Source organism: Saccopteryx bilineata, chromosome 5, assembly GCF_036850765.1.
Source record: "Saccopteryx bilineata isolate mSacBil1 chromosome 5, mSacBil1_pri_phased_curated, whole genome shotgun sequence".
Taxonomy (NCBI): Eukaryota; Metazoa; Chordata; class Mammalia; order Chiroptera; family Emballonuridae; genus Saccopteryx; species Saccopteryx bilineata.
The window spans coordinates 201079852-201098850 of NC_089494.1; the positions used below are offsets into that span (position 1 = coordinate 201079852).

General features: G+C 42.4%; 1 protein-coding gene across 1 annotated transcript; it reads left to right on the forward strand.

Annotated features, from left to right (window-relative positions):
* The first annotated feature begins 352 nt into the window (after nt 1-352).
* Nucleotides 353-18879, forward strand: TMEM150C (transmembrane protein 150C). The gene is made up of 7 exons (XM_066280265.1): nt 353-434; nt 1664-1717; nt 1843-1875; nt 2586-2653; nt 10142-10269; nt 14375-14552; nt 17101-18879. The coding sequence occupies exons 1-7, from the start codon at nt 355-357 to the stop codon at nt 17307-17309; spliced, it is 750 nt and encodes a 249-aa protein (XP_066136362.1). The 5' UTR covers nt 353-354; the 3' UTR covers nt 17310-18879.
* The last annotated feature ends 120 nt before the right edge of the window (nt 18880-18999 follow it).

Below are 18999 nucleotides of genomic sequence, written 5' to 3' on the forward strand. Positions count from 1 at the left end.
TGCCATTGGTGTCTAGTCCTCACCCAAAACCTTCTTCATGTCCTAACGCAAACCCTTGTGTACTATCTTAAATACATCAATGCTTGTCTAAGGATAAATGTCATTATGAGAAAATTTCCATCAGTTCTCAACTAAGACTGGAATATTTGAGCTAATGCTAGTTACCAGTCATTATGTTATATGCTCAAGGATTTACTGCATGTGTAGGTGGCCATAATGATACTGATTTGAACCATGGTTTCATCAAATGCACTCTTTTACAGTTAAAGACAACTTCCTGTTTCTCTTGAAAGAATAAGATGAAATGTTTGCCTTAGTTATTAATACCTGTTCATTTGATTTCAGTGTGCAGGCATGGATGGGAAGAAATGCAGCGTATGGATGTTTTTACCTCTTGTATTTACCTTGTTTACTTCAGCTGGATTGTGGATAGTGTGAGTATCTCTTATTTATTTAAGGACTGAGGTGCAGCGTAGATAAAAATGTGGTTTTGGTAGTATATGGCACGGCTATATGAATGTACTTATAAATACTTCAACGGGCCCTGGCCGGTTGGCTCAGCAGTAGAGCGTCGGCCTAGCGTGCGGAGGACCCGGGTTCGATTCCCGGCCAGGGCACACAGGAGAAGCGCCCATTTGCTTCTCCACCCCTCCGCCGCGCCTTCCTCTCTGTCTCTCTCTTCCCCTCCCGCAGCCAAGGCTCCATTGGAGCAAAGATGGCCCGGGCGCTGGGGATGGCTCTGTGGCCTCTGCCTCAGGCGCTAGAGTGGCTCTGGTCGCAACATGGCGACGCCCAGGATGGGCAGAGCATCGCCCCCTGGTGGGCGTGCCGGGTGGATCCCAGTTGGGCGCATGCGGGAGTCTGTCTGACTGTCTCTCCCTGTTTCCAGCTTCAGAAAAATGCAAAAAAAATAAAATAAATAAATACTTCAACGTTTATGAATGAAGCCTTACTAAAGTCACCGTTTCTCTTCCCTTCTTCATTACCCAAAGTAAATAACAGGAGCGAGTAATAAATTATGCAAAGCTGGTAGTGAAGAATACTAGACTTCTTTTGTGTTCCTGTGTTCTTCCAATAATGAACATTCTTTAAACTGGTGATATGGATTCATTATTTGCAAGATGTGTTGATTTGACACTTGTAACATCTTTAGGATTCCACTACAATATAGTTCGTAGTCCACGGGTTTTTCTTTTTCCTGTGACTGTGTCTGGTATCTTTATAAAATGGGCATGATTACATTAGAAATCTTGGCTTATCACAAAACATCCCCATTCTTGCTTATTTCAAATACTGTTCACTGGTAGAAAATTATTTTAGTTCCTTGCAGTTCATTAAGAAAGGTGGACCAAGAAGTTAGAAAATTTGAATTTGAATTTTAGTTTGCCTAAAGTTGTAAGTAAGGTCTTATTACTTTGTTTCCCAGTTTTTGGATTATAATGATTTCCATTAATTTGGGGATATTTTGAAAATTAAAGAAATACTATTAATAATGACAGTTGAGCTTCAAAGAGTTAGATGATCTACTGTTGAAAAGAATATTTTCTTAGGAAATAAAATGAATATGACTTAATGTGGTTAGTTTAATAAAACTGAGAAACAAATGGTTCTTTTTTTAAAAAAATTCTTTGTTTGATAAACTTTTATTGTTCTTTTTTCATAGATACTTTATAGCTGTGGAAGATGACAAAATTTTCCCATTAAATTCAGATGAAAGGTAAAGTTGACCTCTGGGTAATTCGTTTTTCATTAATAGACCGAACAAAAACTTTGCCACTGGTGAGGTTAAACTGCAGAAGTGACTGTGCTTTAACCTCAGCATCTGTGTTTTCTGTTATCCAGGATACCCGGTGTGAAGCGTGCACCATATATAAGGTAATTTGATTATTCTTTTCTTTTTTGTAATGTTCCCTTAAAATATTTTATTTTATTTTTATTGAATGTATTGGGGTGACACTGGTTAACAAAACTATACAGGTTTCAGGCGCCAGATTCTACAGCACATCATCTGTACCCTGCATTGTGTGCTCACCACCCAAGTCCTCTCCTCCATCACCGTTTATCCTCCCGCTGTGCCCTCCTCCACCTTCCCCACCCACCTCCCCTTGGCGGTCACCACACTGTTGTTCATGTGATAATTCTCTTCTGATCTACTGGATTTTAGAAAAAGTTGGGAAGGGGTCGGTCCTTCAGTCAGGCTACTAGAACGAAGTAGCATAGACTGGGTGGCTTATAAACAACAGAAATTTACTTCACACAGTCTGGAAGCTAGAAGTCCACAATGAGGGTGCCAGCACGGTCAGGTTCTGATCAGAACCCTCTTCTGGGTTACAGACTGCCATCTTCTCACTGTATCACTACATGGTGGAAAGAGGACAAGGTCCTCTTTATTAAGGCACTAATCCCATTCATGAGGGCTCCACCTTTATGACCTAATTACCTCCAAAGGTCCTATGTCCTAATACTATCATATTGGGGGTTAGAATTTTCAACATGTGAATTTTGAGGAGACACAAACATTCAGCCCTTTGCTGAGGGTTATAGATTTTAATGTAGTAATAATGAAACATTTTATATTTTTCAAGTATTGCAGGTACTGAACCTCCTGCAAGCTGTGTGTTTAGTCAAGTTATGAACATGGCAGCATTCTTAGGTAAGAAGATAATAAAGAGTGCTTTACGTGCTTTGGCACATTTCTATTTATTTTCACTTTTCCCAAACCCATATCAAAGCATGGCGGGCTTAGTTGATAATTTGGGATATCATGGTGAAGCTAATTTTTTGTTTTGAGGGCCTTTTTCCTCTTAAATCCTTTTATAGTCACCCTGCTTACCTTACATTTTCTCTTCCCTTTACCATCTTTATCATTTCAGTGCATTCTTGATTTCTTTTGCTACATGGAATAATGTATTTCACATACCACATAAAGTGCCACATGAGAACATAATATTGTATAATATGCTTGCTCTAGCAAGTGAACTTGACTCAGAGGAACTGCTGAGCTAAAGCCAGCCCATATGTTTGCTTTAAAAAGAATGTCATATTTATTTCTTCACTGGCAAAGATAAAAAAAATGGCTAGGCTCTGTGATAAATATTCACGTGTGTAGATACCGTTTTTTAAATATGAAGGTGCTGTTCACCTTCCGGTGCCTATTCTGTACACATATCAAGCTGCCAAATGGAGACATAGGTTAAAAAAGAAGAAAAAAAACTTGTATCCTCATGTCTGGCCCCAGTGCCCCACTTTTTTTTCAGGGCCCAAGCCCTCAGTCAGTATCCTGTCCCCTTTGTCCTGTGAGTGCTTCTATGACCGGGTGGTCCCCCAGAGAGTGTGGGAACCAGCCACGCCCTCTCTCCTTTTCCAGTTGGCCTCACACACCTTCAGCTCAGGGCCAGGCCTTCCCCTGTCTGTCAAAGGGTCAGCCAGCTGCATCATCGTAGCATGCTGCGGGGGATGGGCCAATGACAACTAAATATTTCAACACTGGTTTTCTGGAAATGGTTCTTGTGGAAGGTGAGACTTTTTTTTTTTTTTTTTTAATTTTTTATTTATTTATTTATTCATTTTTTAGAGAGGAGAGGGAGAGACAGAGAGGAGAGACAGAGAGAGAGAAGGGGGGGAGGAGCTGGAAGCATCAACTCCCATATGTGCCTTGACCAGGCAAGCCCAGGGTTTCGAACTGGCGACCTCAGCATTTCCAGGTCGACACTTTATCCACTGCGCCACCACAGGTCAGGCAAGGAAGGTGAGACTTTTTACTGCAAGTAAGAAATAAAGATGATCTTATTCCGGAGGGCATATTGGCCCTTTTAACATGTCTTCCCAAGAGGTGCCCTATTATGTATAATTCCCTCCCCCCACCAAAATTTCTACTCTCTCTCTTTTTATTGTCAGTGAGAGAAGGGGAGTCAGAGAGACAGACTCCTACATGCGCCTGATCAGGATTCACTCGGCATGCCCACTAGGGGGCGATGCTCTACCCATGGGGTGTGTTGCTCTGATGCTCAGCAACCAAGTTTTTCTTAACACCTGAGGTGGAGGCCATGGAGCCATCCTCTGTGCCTAGGGCCAACTTGCTCCAGTAAAGCCATGGTTGCAGGAGGGGAAGAGAGAGTGAGAGAAGCAAGAGGGGGAGGGATGGAGAAGCAAATGGGCACTTTACTGTGTGTCCTGACCAGAAATTGAACCTAGGACATCCACATGCCTGACCAATGCTCTACCTCTGAGCTAACTGGCCAGGGCCTATACTCACTCTTAACATGTTCTTTTTTAATGTTTGCTGTAGGAAAAGGGATGACCTGTAGATATTATTGGAAAATCAAGGGAGATGGTTGGTCCAACATGCAACACAGGCAGAATCTTAGTTCTGAGGGTTCAAAAAGTGGGAAGCATGGTGAACATTCCCTGTAAGGCCCGCAAGGCCTCGCTAACCCGTAAGGTTTAAAGAGGAGCACTCTAGGGGGCTTCTCTGCGGTTACTAAGGTTGGTCCCTGGAGCTAACCTTCACCACCCAGGCTTCCCGAAGCACCCTGCACTCGCCTGCGCAGAGGGCGTTTGGGAGGCAGGGACTGCACGCGAGCGCGGCGGACAAGGGTGGACACATCCTGTCCCTGGCGTTGCTGAATCTGTAATGATGCTCTTCTCTTCCTGCCCTTAGCAGGCAGTATTTTCATGTCCCAGATATTCCCAAGCTCTGAAAGAGGCGGTGTTTTCAGCAGCTGGTGCCCCCGTGGCCACCAGGGCCCATCCTTGTCACTCAGGTTTTATCTTCAGTGCCTGCAGCCTCAGAGCTGCCAGGGGCTTTATACTTGCCTTTTTTTTTCTACTCTTGACACAACTCTTCTGAGAAGATCTAATAAACTTAGTCATACCAAGGCATACGGGACTGATAAGGAGAGATTTGCATTTAACAGAGCACAAAGCCCCGAGATTGAATCTTCAGTCACAGGGGACCTTTCCCAACCCCTTGGCAATCACACCACATACACTTGTAGATTGGTACCTACTCGTAAGATCCTCACAGGGCGCATTAATAGCAATAATTAATGAGAGTCATTTATATTCCAGGCATAATGCTAAGAGCTTTGCAAATGCTACCTCACCTAATCTTGATACAGAGGAGAGTGCCCTTATAAAAAAACTGCCACAAACTGTCTATCCTCCATTGGGCTCTAAAGAAACCAGTGACCATGTTGGAAGCCACATATTGTTGCCTTCACATTCTTAAGAAAAATTGAGCCTGACCAGGCAGTGGTACAGTGGATAGAGTGTTGGACTGGGATGTGGAGGACCCAGGTTCGAGTCCCCGAGGTCTCCAGCTTGAATGCAGGCTCATCTGCTTTGAGCAAGGCTCACCAGCTTGAGCCCAAGGTCGCTGGCTCGAGCAAGGGGTCACTCGGTCTGCTGTAGCCCCCCCCCCCCCATCGAGGCACATATGAGAAATCAATCAACGAACAACTAAGGAACCGCAATGAAGAATTCATGTTTCTCATCTCTCTTCCTTCCTGTCTGTCTGTCCCTATCTGTCCCTCTCTCTGACTCTGCCACACACAAAAAAAGAAAAATTGATATTTCCCAGTAGTCCTTACTGTATAACTTAAAAAATACCAATTTGCACAGCTCACATAGTTATCTGGTTATAAAGCTTATGATTAACTAATTGTAAAAGCATTTCCAAAAGCAAAGTAATGAAAACAAGTCCCCCTCTTCCAGATGACACTCGTCATCATCCAGGCCTTCCCTGTTCCACCAAGAAGACATTAAGTTTTTACTAGCTTTCCCGCTCTAAAGTATTGCAGCAGTCAGTGTTTATTCTTCATTATCTTTCATCATTTTGAGTGCCATCTGGTAGACACAAAACTGATTCAGATTAGGATTCAGTGGGAGTGAACCAACAATGATTTATTTATCAACTGTGGGGGTGAGAAGTCAGTTCACTAATGATTCTCGCTCTGAACTGTGGACACCCCCATCTCCCCAGATTTGTCCTGTTTGACCTGAGACTATTATTACTTCAGACAACATAAATGACTTTTAGAAACAACCTGCACAGCCGATAAGTCACTGCTTTTTGGCCGCTGTATAGATTATAATTTACAGTCTACAAAGGAATTGGTGTAGCCTTGATTAAAATTAGTTACCAAAGGTCTTTTATCTTTTTGATGGCCTAATCGAAGATCAAATGCTCAATTATTTTCTTTACAGAATTAGTTATGCTCTTTGTCCGAGTCAGTTGAGGTGGAGGAGACCTAAGACAAATTTCTTAAAGGGAATATTATTTTTCTGGAGAGGTTGCAAGAATAAAGCAAATTGCTGAATGATTTCAGTCACCTAAAAGCAGCCATGCTCCCTCCTTCAGCCAAAACATATTGATTGTCGTCTTCTGCTGCAGTCATAAGTAGGAATTATTGATGCATAAACAATAAAACTAAACAAAACAAAAAAAGAATTTGGCCAGGCATCAGTTTAGAACTGTAATGAAGAGCTGCTATCTTGAGCTGAACTTAAAAAACCCCATCAGCCTCAAAGTAAAAACAATTTAATAAAGAAAATAAGCAATGTAAAACATATTTGTGTTCTTCTAAATAGATAAATTAAATAAGGACACCTGTAGAGCAAAGGACTAGTCTGAACAGCAAAAACAACAGGATGGCGGGGTTTTTTAAATCTTGTCTAAAACTGTTGATAAAAATATCTAAAAATTTTAATGAAACTAAAAATCAGTTAGCATATTTAAAGATGACTGTGAAACTGCCCTAGTGCCCAGAAGTCTTTTTCAAGAAGCTATAATTAAAGCACTGCTTGATTGAAAATGGACTTTGTAACAGTCTGAATCACCTTCCAATTACACCTAATTCTTAACAAACTGTTAAAAGGCCAGAATCCTTATTATTTCCACCACCCTAAAAACTCAACTAGAATGTCTCTCTCCCTCTCTCTCTCTCTCTCTCTCTCTCTCTCTCTCTCTATATATATATATATATATATATATATATATATATATATGCCTAGTCTGAGTGGGTTAATGGAATGAATAGGTTGAAAGGGCAAACTGTGGTTTGAGATGCAACATGGAAGTTTGAGTGTTGGGTTAAATTCCTGTCTTCAAGTAGGTTTGTTTCCTGCTTGCTTTCATCATCTGTTCGTGATAAAATGATTTTCATCATCCCCATTACAAATGGGAAGGCTAGCAATGCTGGGACCAAGAGACGGATACCCATCGGGTTTTCATTGGAGAGAAGTGGGTAATGCAGAGGACCGCATTCCCCTCTCCTGAACATCGTGGAACAAACTGAGTGGGCAGGTTGACGTCCAGAGCCAGCTCAGTGACTGCTCCAGCAGTGGCTTAGCCCTTAGGCCAAAGTTCCAGCGCCATCCTCTCCTTCCAAACTACGTGACAACCAGAGAGTCCCGAGTGACAATTCACTAGTCATTTTTAGAAGAAATGAAATGCACCATCTTGGTCTTTGTCAATACGCCCTGAATAATGTGCACACAGTCAGTCAGCATGTGTCTCCCGTGGTGCCCTGTGTTTGTTTGGGTTTCTGGATTTAACCTAATGGCTTCTGTATCTCAGGATCACTTGGTTGGTGTCAGAGTGTTTCTGTTGAATTTCTTCTGTCCCCATTTCCTCCTCCAGTCCCATTCGAAAAACTAATAAGTTGTGCTGCTTTTTCATCCTCTAAGATAGTTATTGTCATTATTGATAGATTGCTAATATACTATAACTCCTAACTAGGTTCCTCAAATAAGTGGGTTTGAAAACTGTTGTCAATTCAAGTATAATTTACTAATTTTCTGATCAATAGTGGGCATTAGCTGACATATAAATATACCAAAAGCTAAATCAGAACAGAAACTTGAGATTTCATAAGTTATGGTTTGTTTCTATTGTTTCCAAAATCCAAATATGTATTAACCAGGTTGTATACCACTCTGATCAGAGGTACTTGAAAGTGAATATCAACTCACTGAGCTTAACTTTGTAGCTTGAAACGGACATTCAGCATACTTGAAAATGCAAATTTAGGGTGTTTTTTTTTTTATTAATGGCTACTAATAGTGGCCTGTGATCAAGATAAAATCTTTAGCACATAATTACCTACTTAATTGCTATATAAATAAGGTAGTTCTTGAATTTCTAAATGTCTTCCCTGCTAAAGTTTAATGTCAAAATAAATTGTTTTGGGAAACAGTAAGTGCATTTCCTTCATTTGGATATAATTTACATTAATTGCAAGTGTCTTTTTATCACTTGTAAACTAACCTCTCTCAGCTTTTTGTATAACTTTCCCTGAACTAAGCAGTTAATAAAAGGTTGGGTTTTTGTTTGTTTGTTGCAAGAGAGGGACAGGAAGGGAGAGAGAGAGAAATCAACTCATAGTTGTGTCACTTTAGTTGTTAATTGATTGCTTCCTATACGTGCCTTGATGGGGGGGGGTGTTCCAGCTGAGCCAGTGACCCCTTGCTCAAGCCAGTGGCCTGGGGTTCAAGCCAGCGACAGGATCGTGTCGATGATCCCACGCTCAGGTCAGCGACCCCATGCACAAGCTGCTGAGCCTGTTCTCAGGCAGGAGGAACCTGCACTCAAGCTGGCAACCTTGAGGCTTCAAACCAGGGACCTCAGCATCCCAGGTCAATGCTCTATCCACTGTTCCACCACTAGCAAGGCTAATCTTTTAAAGTAATTAACATCAGGCCCTGGCTGGCAGCTCAGTGGCTAGAGCATCGGCCTGGTATATAAACATTCCACGTGTGATCCCATGTCAGGGCATACAGGAAAAGTGACCATTTACTTCTCCACCTCCTTCTCTTCCTATTCCCCTCCCACACCCAATGCATTGGTTTGGGCGTGGCCCTGGGCGCTTAGGATAGTTTGGTTGGTCCCAGCGCATCAGCCTCAGATGCTAAAAATAGCTTGGTACTGGAGCATTAGCCCCAGATGGAACTGCCAGGTGGACCCTGGTCAGGCACGTGCAAAAGTCTGCGTCACTGTCTCCCCGCCTCTCACCTAAAAAATAAAAAATAAAATAAAGGCCCTGGCCAGTTGGCTCAGTGGTAGAGTGTCGGCCTGGCATGCAGGAGTCCCAGGTTCAATTCCCGGCCAGGGCACACAGGAGAAGCGCTCATCTGCTTCTCCACCCCTCCCCCTCTCCTTCCTCTCTGTTTCTCTCTTCCCCTCCCTCAACCAAGGCTCCATTGGAGCAAAGTTGGCCCGGGCGCTGAGGATGGCTCCATGGCCTCCACCTCAGGTGCTAGAATGGCCCTAGTTGCAACAGAGCAACGTCCCAGATGGGCAGAGCATTGCCCCCTGGTGGGCATGCCGGGTGGATCCCGGTCGGGCTCATTCAGGAGTCTGTCTGACTGCCTCCCCGTTTCCAACTTCAGAAAAATACAAAAAAAAAAAAAAATTAACATCATTTGGAAGAACTGAACTTTCCTAATATAATTAATGTGATTTTTAGTACATACCAGACCCTAAAATCTGTTATGTGAAAATCCCTATTTAATAATTTGGTTACACAGCTGCTCTCCTTTGACAACGAACATCTCCAGGTGGAATCACAGGGAAATAGGAGTAAACCAGCAATAAAGGGATGTGTACACTGCCTTTGTCTTCCTTCCCTTCCCCAGGCGTGATTTCTGGCCCAGGGACCCACAGGTTTGTCTGGATGTGGAAACTTGTCTTCTTCCCCGTGTTTTCCTGCCCAGTCTGTTGTAACACTGTTCTAAACTCCTGGATGACTGAGTTGGTGACTGTCTGTGCCATGGGCTGTCTTTCCCCATCTTATTTGTCGTGTGTCCAGCTTCTGCAGTGTTCTCCTAAGCCAGGCTGTTCTGTGCTGACCTCGTTTTTGAAAACTCTGAGAACACTATTAACAGTTCCATCATCCTAGCATCACCCAAGAAACATATAACACTGCTGCTCCAACTCCTCTGCGTCCCACAGGTTAGGTCCCATAAAACCTCTAAATAATAAACATCACATAAAAAGTTTTTTTTAAATTGTCATTTCAGAGATTTTTAAATGTCCTGTGGTGAAAAGTTTAATTTTGCACATTGTAGTTTTAGAACTCTGCTTCATAGTCTGAGTGTATGATTTCAGTGTTCCCATTTTAACGCTTTATTTTATCCCCAGTTCTTGTGGTAGCTGTTCTGCGCTTCATACAACTGAAACCAAAGGTGTTAAATCCGTGGCTGAATATCAGTGGATTGGTGGCGCTGTGTCTGGCTTCCTTTGGAATGACCTTACTTGGTAATTTTCAGGTACTTCATTTGGCCTTTTTCACCTCTGTCTCACACTTCACCTAATGGATTATCATAGCCACTGAGGGACAGTCACTATATGGCTGATATAATTCTGCACAGATCTTTAAAAACATTGCTAATGGTGGCTTCTAATATGTACAGCAGGGGTCCCCAAACTATGGCCTGCGGGCCACATGCGGCCCCCTGAGGCCATTTATCCGGCCCCCACCGCACTTCCGGAAGGGGCACCTCTTTCATTGGTGGTCAGTGAGAGGAGCATAGTTCCCATTGAAATACTGGTCAGTTTGTTGATTTAAATTTACTTGTTCTTTATTTTAAATGTTGTATTTGTTCCCGTTTTGTTTTTTTACTTTAAAATAAGATATGTGCAGTGTGCATAGGGATTTGTTCATAGTTTTTTTTATAGTCCGGCCCTCCAATGGTCTGAGGGACAGTGAACTGGCCCCCTGTGTAAAAAGTTTGGGGACCTCTGATGTACAGGTTCTTCAGCAGTCAGCCCTGCGGTCTCTCAGCCTGGTCGGCCTGTTCGCATTGCACACGCTACAGTATGCATTGGAAATGCAGCAGCACGGTTGCTGGGGAAAGTAGTTATGAAAATAACTGTGTATTTTCTACAAAGGGTCTCAAAGTGCTTAATGCTTTTTTTTTCATAACAAATTGTGTCCTAATGTACCTTTCTAGAAAACTAATAGGATCATTGCCTTTCTATTACTAAACACTGAACATCCTTTTTGGATGAAAGCTTGCATTTCAGATTAGCAAGCTCAAGTTTGAAAAGCCAGCATCTTTCTAGAATACCTATGACTTGTGCAAAGATACACTCAGTCTTCTTCCCAGAAACTTAGAAACTCAAGGTCACAGCATTTACAAATAATTTCCCTTGCCAGTACCATCACTCAGCTGTTGATCTGAATGACATCTGTACACCAGACCAGGAGACCCCTGCAGCAGTAGGTTGTCTGGTTCCCTGCCTCCAGCCCTCAGCATCCTCCAGCCTGATGTATACGGCTGCCAGAAACTTCCCTCTTGTCATCAAGCACCTGATCCTGAGCACCTCTCTCCCTTCTGTTGAGTGAAGTCCAAATAGTATAGGCATTCAAGAAAATATGGTAGTAGATTCTCAGAGTGTCTCTTTTCTTAACCCACAGTCCTGAGAATTCATTAAACCAGGGTTATTTGACAGATAGGCGGTCCAACCAATTCCTCTATTTTAGGTCTCATCCCATATCAAGTTAGACGAGAAAGCTGCATTCATAGAACATGTTGACTATGATGATGACTTATCAGGAAAAATTCTGAGAGTTTATCCTGTTGAATTCCAAAATCTTAGGGCCCAGAGCATTTTTACTGAGTTTTGGTGGGAGTCTTCCCCTCACTTCCCTGTCTGTGTTGAAGGTGCTGGCGTGTTTAAAGGTGCTCAGTGACCATCATTTCTCTCAACCAGGACTGGGATGGAGATTAATGAGTAGATGGTTTGTCTTTACTCAAGTCCTAGAAGAAACCCAGAGATTAGGTTGTTTTGTGAACTACAAGTAGTCAAAGCCATGAATGATGATGCTTCTTGTGAAAAACCCTTTCTGGAAGATCTGCAGAGAATACACAGGAAACAAATAACAAATGAGATGCCTATGGAGAAATCAGGTGGCCAGTATATGGGATGGGAGACAGACTTTTCAATCTATACTTTTTATAATTTTTAAAAGTTTGAACCATGTAACTATATTATCTTTTTTTTTTTTTTCATTTTTCCGAAGCTGGAAACGGGGAGGCAGTCAGACAGACTCCCGCATGCGCCCGACCGGGATCCACCTGGCATGCCCACCAGGGGGCGATGCTCTGCCCATCTGGGGCGTCGCTCTGTCGCATCCAGAGCCATTCTAGCGCCTGAGGCAGAGGCCACAGAGCCTCAGCGCCCGGGCCATCTTTGCTCCAATGGAGCCTCAGCTGCGGGAGGGGAAGAGAGAGACAGAGAGGAAGGAGAGAGGGAGGGGTGGAGAAGCAGATGAGCGCTTCTCCTGTGTGCCCTGGCCGGGAATCAACCTGGGACTTCCGCACGCCAGGCCGACGCTCTACCACTGAGCCAACCGGCCAGGGCTATATTATCTATTTTAAAAATTAGGTTAAAAATAATTAAACACAGAGAGTTTAGAACACCAATTTCCTAGAAGTAAAATTTGTCTTGAGAAATCTTTATTGAAAATGTTTCAAAATGTCTTTTGAACTATGAGAGAAAAAGGCAGCTTTTCCAAAGAGGGGAGATCGTAAAAAGTAAGTAACATTGATTTGATACGAGCATTACTCATAGCAATGTCAAGAATAAAACATCTGGCCTGACCAGGTGGTGGCGCAGTGGATAGAGCGTTGGACTGGGATGCCGAGGACCCAGGTTCGAGACCCCGAGGTCGCCAGTTTGAGCACGAGCTCATCTGGTTTGAGCAAAAAAGCTCACCAGCTTGGACTCGAGATCTCTGGCTCAAGCAAGGGGTTGCTCGGTCTGCTGAAGGCCCACGGTCAAGGCACATATGAGAAAGCAATCAATGAACAACTAAGGTGTTACAACAAAAAACTGATGATTGATGCTTCTCATTTCTCTCCGTTCCTGTCTGTCCCTATCTATCTCTCTCTCTGTAAAAAAAAAATAATAAAAAAAAAATAAAACATCTGAAAGCACTGGCAATTAAAAAAAATATTCCACTGGCCAGGGCACACAGGAGAAGCGCCCATTTGCTTCTCCACCCCTCCGCCGCGCTTTCCTCTCTGTCTCTCTCGTCCCCTCCCGCAGCCAAGGCTCCATTGGAGCAAAGATGGCCCGGGCGCTGGGGATGGCTCTGTGGCCTCTGCCCCAGGCGCTAGAGTGGCTCTGGTCGCAACATGGCGACGCCCAGGATGGGCAGAGCATCGCCCCCTGGTGGGCAGAGCGTCGCCCCTGGTGGGCGTGCCGGGTGGATCCCGGTCGGGCGCATGCGGGAGTCTGTCTGACTGTCTCTCCCTGTTTCCAGCTTCAGAAAAATGGGGAAAAAAAAAAAAATATTCCACTATGTTTGAGAAGCTATGTCTTCAAAATAGATTTTATTTTCTTGAACATGTATTTAAAATATATATGTAATTCCTAACGGTGCTTTAAGTGACAACTTTTTTAAACCAGTGGGTAATGATTTGAGGAATTTACATCTCTAACACCCAATTGAAATAACCCAAATGGCTCTCCTTTAACCTACTAACTGTAAAAATGCTCTGACCAGGAATCTTCAAACACTATTGTCCTTTAATGGGTCTACAGCTCTGGCAAAAGCCCCTCGGTGGTGGTTTTATCATAACAGGAGAACAAAACAAAATCCCATTAACAACGACTTGGTCACACCGTATGGACAGGCCAGTTTTGTAGGAGTAATGAACAGTCCAAGTATTAGTTGTCTATGCCAATGAACTTGGACCTATTTAGAACTGGTCCTCCTCAATCAGTAAATACACAGCCAGATCCCAAGTCTCATTTCTTATTTAATTTTATTTATTCATTTTAAAGAGGAGAGAGAGAGAGAGAGAGAGAGAGAGAGAGAGAGAGAGAAGAGGAGAGGAGAGAGAAGGGGGGAGGAGCAGGAAACATCAACCCCCATATGTGCCTTGCCTAGGCAAGCCCAGGGTTTCAAACTGTCTCCTCAGCGATCGAGGTCGACGCTTTATCCACTGTGCCACCACAGGTCAGGCTCATTTCTTAGTTTAGAAAACAAATTTCGAAGTGTATGTTTGTAAAAACTTTGACATTTCTCTCTCTTTGTAACTTTTCTGCTTTTTTCTTTTACTTTTTTACACTTTTCTGGAAAATAAATTCAAGAAATAGATTACCACTGCCTTGTAGTTTTTCTAAACAAATGTTGTGAGGCTTGGGGGTATTTATTTTCCTTCTTCCCTTCAGAGTTCAAACCAACTGAGAATTGATCCAAGGGGCCAGTGGAGACGAAGGACTCCCTAATCTTGTTAAAATTCATCATTTCATTATTGGGGTATCACTTTACCTATTTTTTTTTCCTCCCTCACACATTCCATTGGCTTCTATGTGTTTTCTAAATGTCCCTCCATGTGCCCTTATATGTTCATCTCTTAGCTCACAAATGATGAAGAAATCCATAATGTTGGAACGTTCATGACCTTTGGATTTGGCACATTGACGTGTTGGATCCAGGCTGCACTGACACTCAAAGTCAACATCAAGAATGAAGGACGGAAAGTTGGGATTCCACGAGTTGTTCTCTCAGCATTGATCACTCTCTGTGTGGTCCTCTGTATCCTTTGAATGTGAAAAGGTTTTTTTGCCAATGAGATTAAAACACCAAGAACTGGTCTAATTGTAGAAGATGAGAAAATTGCCATTCTGGATTGGTTCAGATATAGATAGATCATTTCAGAATCTTAGATAAAATGAAAAAGTAAATACGTATAAAAACAAAAACTCTCAGACTATTTTTCATGCCAAAGAGGAGATCTAAAAATAAAACGGTGTGCCTTCTCAAGATTGTTTCAATCTGTAGAAATGGTGTCATGCATTCTCCCAATCACTAATGAAGTAAAAGTTTTCCTTTATGAAAAACAGAATTGTGATTTTTTCCCCCTCCATCTTAAAATTTTTCATTTGTGATTTTATTAATGGCCCTATTATTAATTCTAACTAATGAATTTCAAGGGACAAATACATTTATGTCTTTTAGGAACATCTTTTCTGGAAAACAAATTCAAGAATTAGATTACCACAGCATGTATAGTTTTCCTTAAAAGTTTTTTAAGGTTTTGAAATGCTATTTATTTCACCTCCTCCCTCAGAGTTTAAACCAATGGAGAATAGACACAAGGAGCCAGATGGTGATAAAGAAATCAGTCTTTATTCCTGGTAAATTTGGAAAGGAAAATGCCCAGAGGCCTCCTATCTCACACCATGGAATTCAACTTATCCACCCAGTAACAAGAAGAGAAATCAGGGAAAGGAAGAGATCAGGGCTTCACTCAGCTTAACCCCAAACAGATCCCAGAGAGAGAGGCTCCTAGGATGGAGCACAGTAACTTCACCTACTGGTGGCACGGTCAATGAAAGCTGGACAGTTCCAATCCCACCAATCAGATTGCTCACTCATCCCATGGGGCGGAGTGATCATAAATGTTCACCTCCATAAGTCTCCCTAAGGAAACCAGAGAAGAAGCATCAGGTTCCTAGATGATAGACTGCATAGGTAACACTAGACATCTTCAATCATGTAATAGCCAGTATTTATTGGGCACTTATAATGTGCTACGTGTTATCCTAAGCTCTTTAGACATATCAACTCCCTTCATCTTCATTTTACAGGCAAGACTAGTGAAGCACAGAGGTTAATTTACCAAGGATCACACACACAGTATGTAGAGATCTTGATTTATAGTCAGCTCAGTTCTTGCACTCTTAATCAGTACATGATCTTACATTAGAGAACATGGCTTTAAAATACAAAAAGATTAAGCATTTAGTGATGTACTCTAGTGAATGGAATATTTGCAGTCTCATAGTTCTTCTTCCTGCACAAACTGCCATTAAATCATTTTTTTGTTTGTTTTTTATAAAGTTCTGTAGTTGTATTAGAGAACATTTAAGGACTTGAACATTGAGCCGAAAAACTATTGCTAGCAACCTGATAAAATATTTTGAGTGAAAAGGTCAGAACTCTGCCAGTATGAGGTTTGAAGATTCATCCCTTCCCCATTACCATAAGTAATAATATTACTTTGGCAATATTTTGAACCCTCAGTTAGAAGAGTATGTGCAGACTTCAAATTATTCTGAGTTTTGAGCTTATTCCAAGCAATTGTGATCCATATTATTTCTGAATACATGGAACCACTCCTTGGTTCCCAGGTGAATGGACAAGTCTAATTTGGAGAGCAAAGTTTGGCTGAAGTAGTTTCACATACTCTGAAAATTTCCCAAAATATTAGGGCTCAGTTCTGAAGATAGAACTAATTCTAAGGGGGCATTTCAGATTTTCCTAAATAAATATATCCTTGACCTCTTGTCCTTTCACTAAAGCATGCTATGAACCTTTCTCAACGTACACACTCCATCTCCATACATATTCTGGCTAAGGAGTTTTACCTGTTTTGTTTTGTTTTTTAATTTCATACTTTCACTGAGGCACAAGTTTAAATGTAACACCAGGAATGAAACTAACCTATCTTATTGTCTGAACGACGGTAGTGAAAACTAGACAGAAAAGAAAGAGGGACCACTAGACATTATTAGTAGCACTGCAGAGACAAAGGCAGCTTATATGGAGGTGGTTTGCTTATGTTCAAAATTGTTTCTGCAGATAGAATGATGACTGAATCCACAGTCATTGGCAGTGATTTTTAAAAAGACAACCTTATTTTTCTGGCCAAGTCCTTACTTTGGCATTGTGACTCTTGCTCATCTCACAGTTTATTAGGCACCCATAGAGTCTAGTGGTCGAGTGCAAGGCCTGGGAGTCGGAGCGCTTGAACCCCAGGTCCACCAGGTAGCACCTGTGTGACCTCAGGCAAGTTACTTACCCATTTGGCCTGTTCCCCTATTTTTAAATGAACTGATGCTGATCATAGGACTGTCATGAGGATTAAGTTATATTTTCCATGAAAGCACCTGGAAGCATGTCTGGCACAAAGTAAGAGCTCGATGATGTTATCAAGTATATTCATGTAGCTGTTCAAGTTTAGCAAGCTCCATCAAGCTAACTTTTGCTAGCGAGGAACAGGGCCAGACTTTTCCTGTTACCTGTCTCGGCCGTTTTCATGAGGCTGACAGGGGTACTTTCCTTGACTGCTCCTCTCCAGACTTCATCCTCATGGCCCAAGGCATCCACATGTATGCAGCCAGGGTCCAGTGGGGCCTGGTCATGTGCTTCCTGTCTTACTTTGGCACCTTTGCTGTGGAGTTCCGGCATTACCGTTACGAGATTGTTTGTTCTGAGTACCAGGAGAATTTCCTCAGCTTCTCAGAGAGCCTGTCTGAAGCTTCTGAATATCAAACTGACCAGGTGTAACCTATCAGATCTTCCTTGCTGGTGACGTGGGTGTGGCAGTGGGGGAGGGGCCAGAAGGACACACCCACTGGACTTGACACATAACCTCATGACACAGTCTACACACATGTTCACGGCCACATTTGCCAAATGAGCTTTCCAGGGCGAGTTATTTAACAAAAAAGCACAAGCCCTATGTGTCAAAATACACGCTGTTACACTGAAAATATATGCACGACAGAGCAAGAAGCTTGTGCATGATCACCTCTCTTTTCCCTCTCCCCCAATACTTCCTGCTCTTCTCATTCTCTTCACATATTCCAGACATTGCGATGACCCTGCCATACGGTAGAGCAGGCCAAGTGTGACATGGGAATAATGCCAACTCCCGAAGTTGCCTTCAGATCCAAAGGGCTTGGAACCAGCTCACAAGGAAGTTCTGAATCTGGCACTGATACTCTTGAATGTATAGCCTATCATCTAATTGGATGGAAACTGTGTAGGTGTGACCCTATGTGACCTGTGGAAAGGCACGGGATCAAGGAGAGAACTTTTGCACAATACTCCTATCACTGCTCAGTGGTTGGCTGTAAGGATTCAGTGGAATATGCTACAGACTGGGAAAGTGAAGCCCACCACCAGGATTTGGACTTTACTGTGACAGAAATACTTCCAAATGTGAATATTTGTGATCTGCTAGGCATGGAACAAGATGGGGGCAGTGAGGGTGTGGTTTCATTGTTGCTTTATAGTAGGCAATATATAGTTTTTGTTTTATATTTCATGGCTTGCCTTCTTTTTTAAAAGTAACTAGCAAGGGTCTCTGGAGGCTTCAAGGACAAAGATGGAGGCCAAATACAAGAGATCAGCTTGTTTTGGGTTCAACTATGATAAAAAAAAAAAGGTGACCTGCAGGCTTAATTTGCTTTTATGTTTGAAGTTAAGAAAATGTTCACAGAAAAGCACAAAGAAACATGTGGAGGTAATAAAAAGAGCCCCTGTGGGACATTTATTAAAGATAGGAGATTTCAAGCAAGATCTTGCTGCAAGTTCAAGTCAGGGGAGAGTTTCTTACTATGTATTGATAGCTCAAATTTAATATTGGGGGGGGAGGCGATGGCTTAAGGGCTTTTCATATTTGGAATTTCTAGAAGCCAATTAAAAGATTACCATCCCCCCCCCCCAAACGAAAATGACACAGCTGTCCCCTCCTGCCTACAGTCCCACTGGCTAAGAGTATAGAACTCAAGCTATAGGCCTGGGCTTTTGAGGTTGTGCTTCATAGAGGAGCCGAATCCTAAATCCAACGTGCTGGCGTACGTAGACCACACTGACAGGCCCTCCATGAGTGCAGTTTGTTTCAAGAAATCCCCAAATGTATTTTGTAGGAAACTGGGATTCATAGTATACAATGTGGAAAACATTGCTTTTTTATTCAACCCGAAGTCAGCTTCTTAAGGGGGAAATCTCTGTAGTTATCTCCACCTCCTACGCTGTGCCTGGCACATAATAGGTGCTCAACAAATGTCTGTTGAGTAGAATTATTGGTCATTGGAGAGTAGGAAAAGGAGCATCAGAGAAAGACTCAAAAGTGAGAGAGAGAGAGAGAGAGAGAGAGAGAGAGAATGGAAGATGACTGTTTTAAGACATGAATGGAAGAAATCATGAATGAAGGTCCCGTGGGGAAGTAAGAATAGTTAGAAGTCAATTT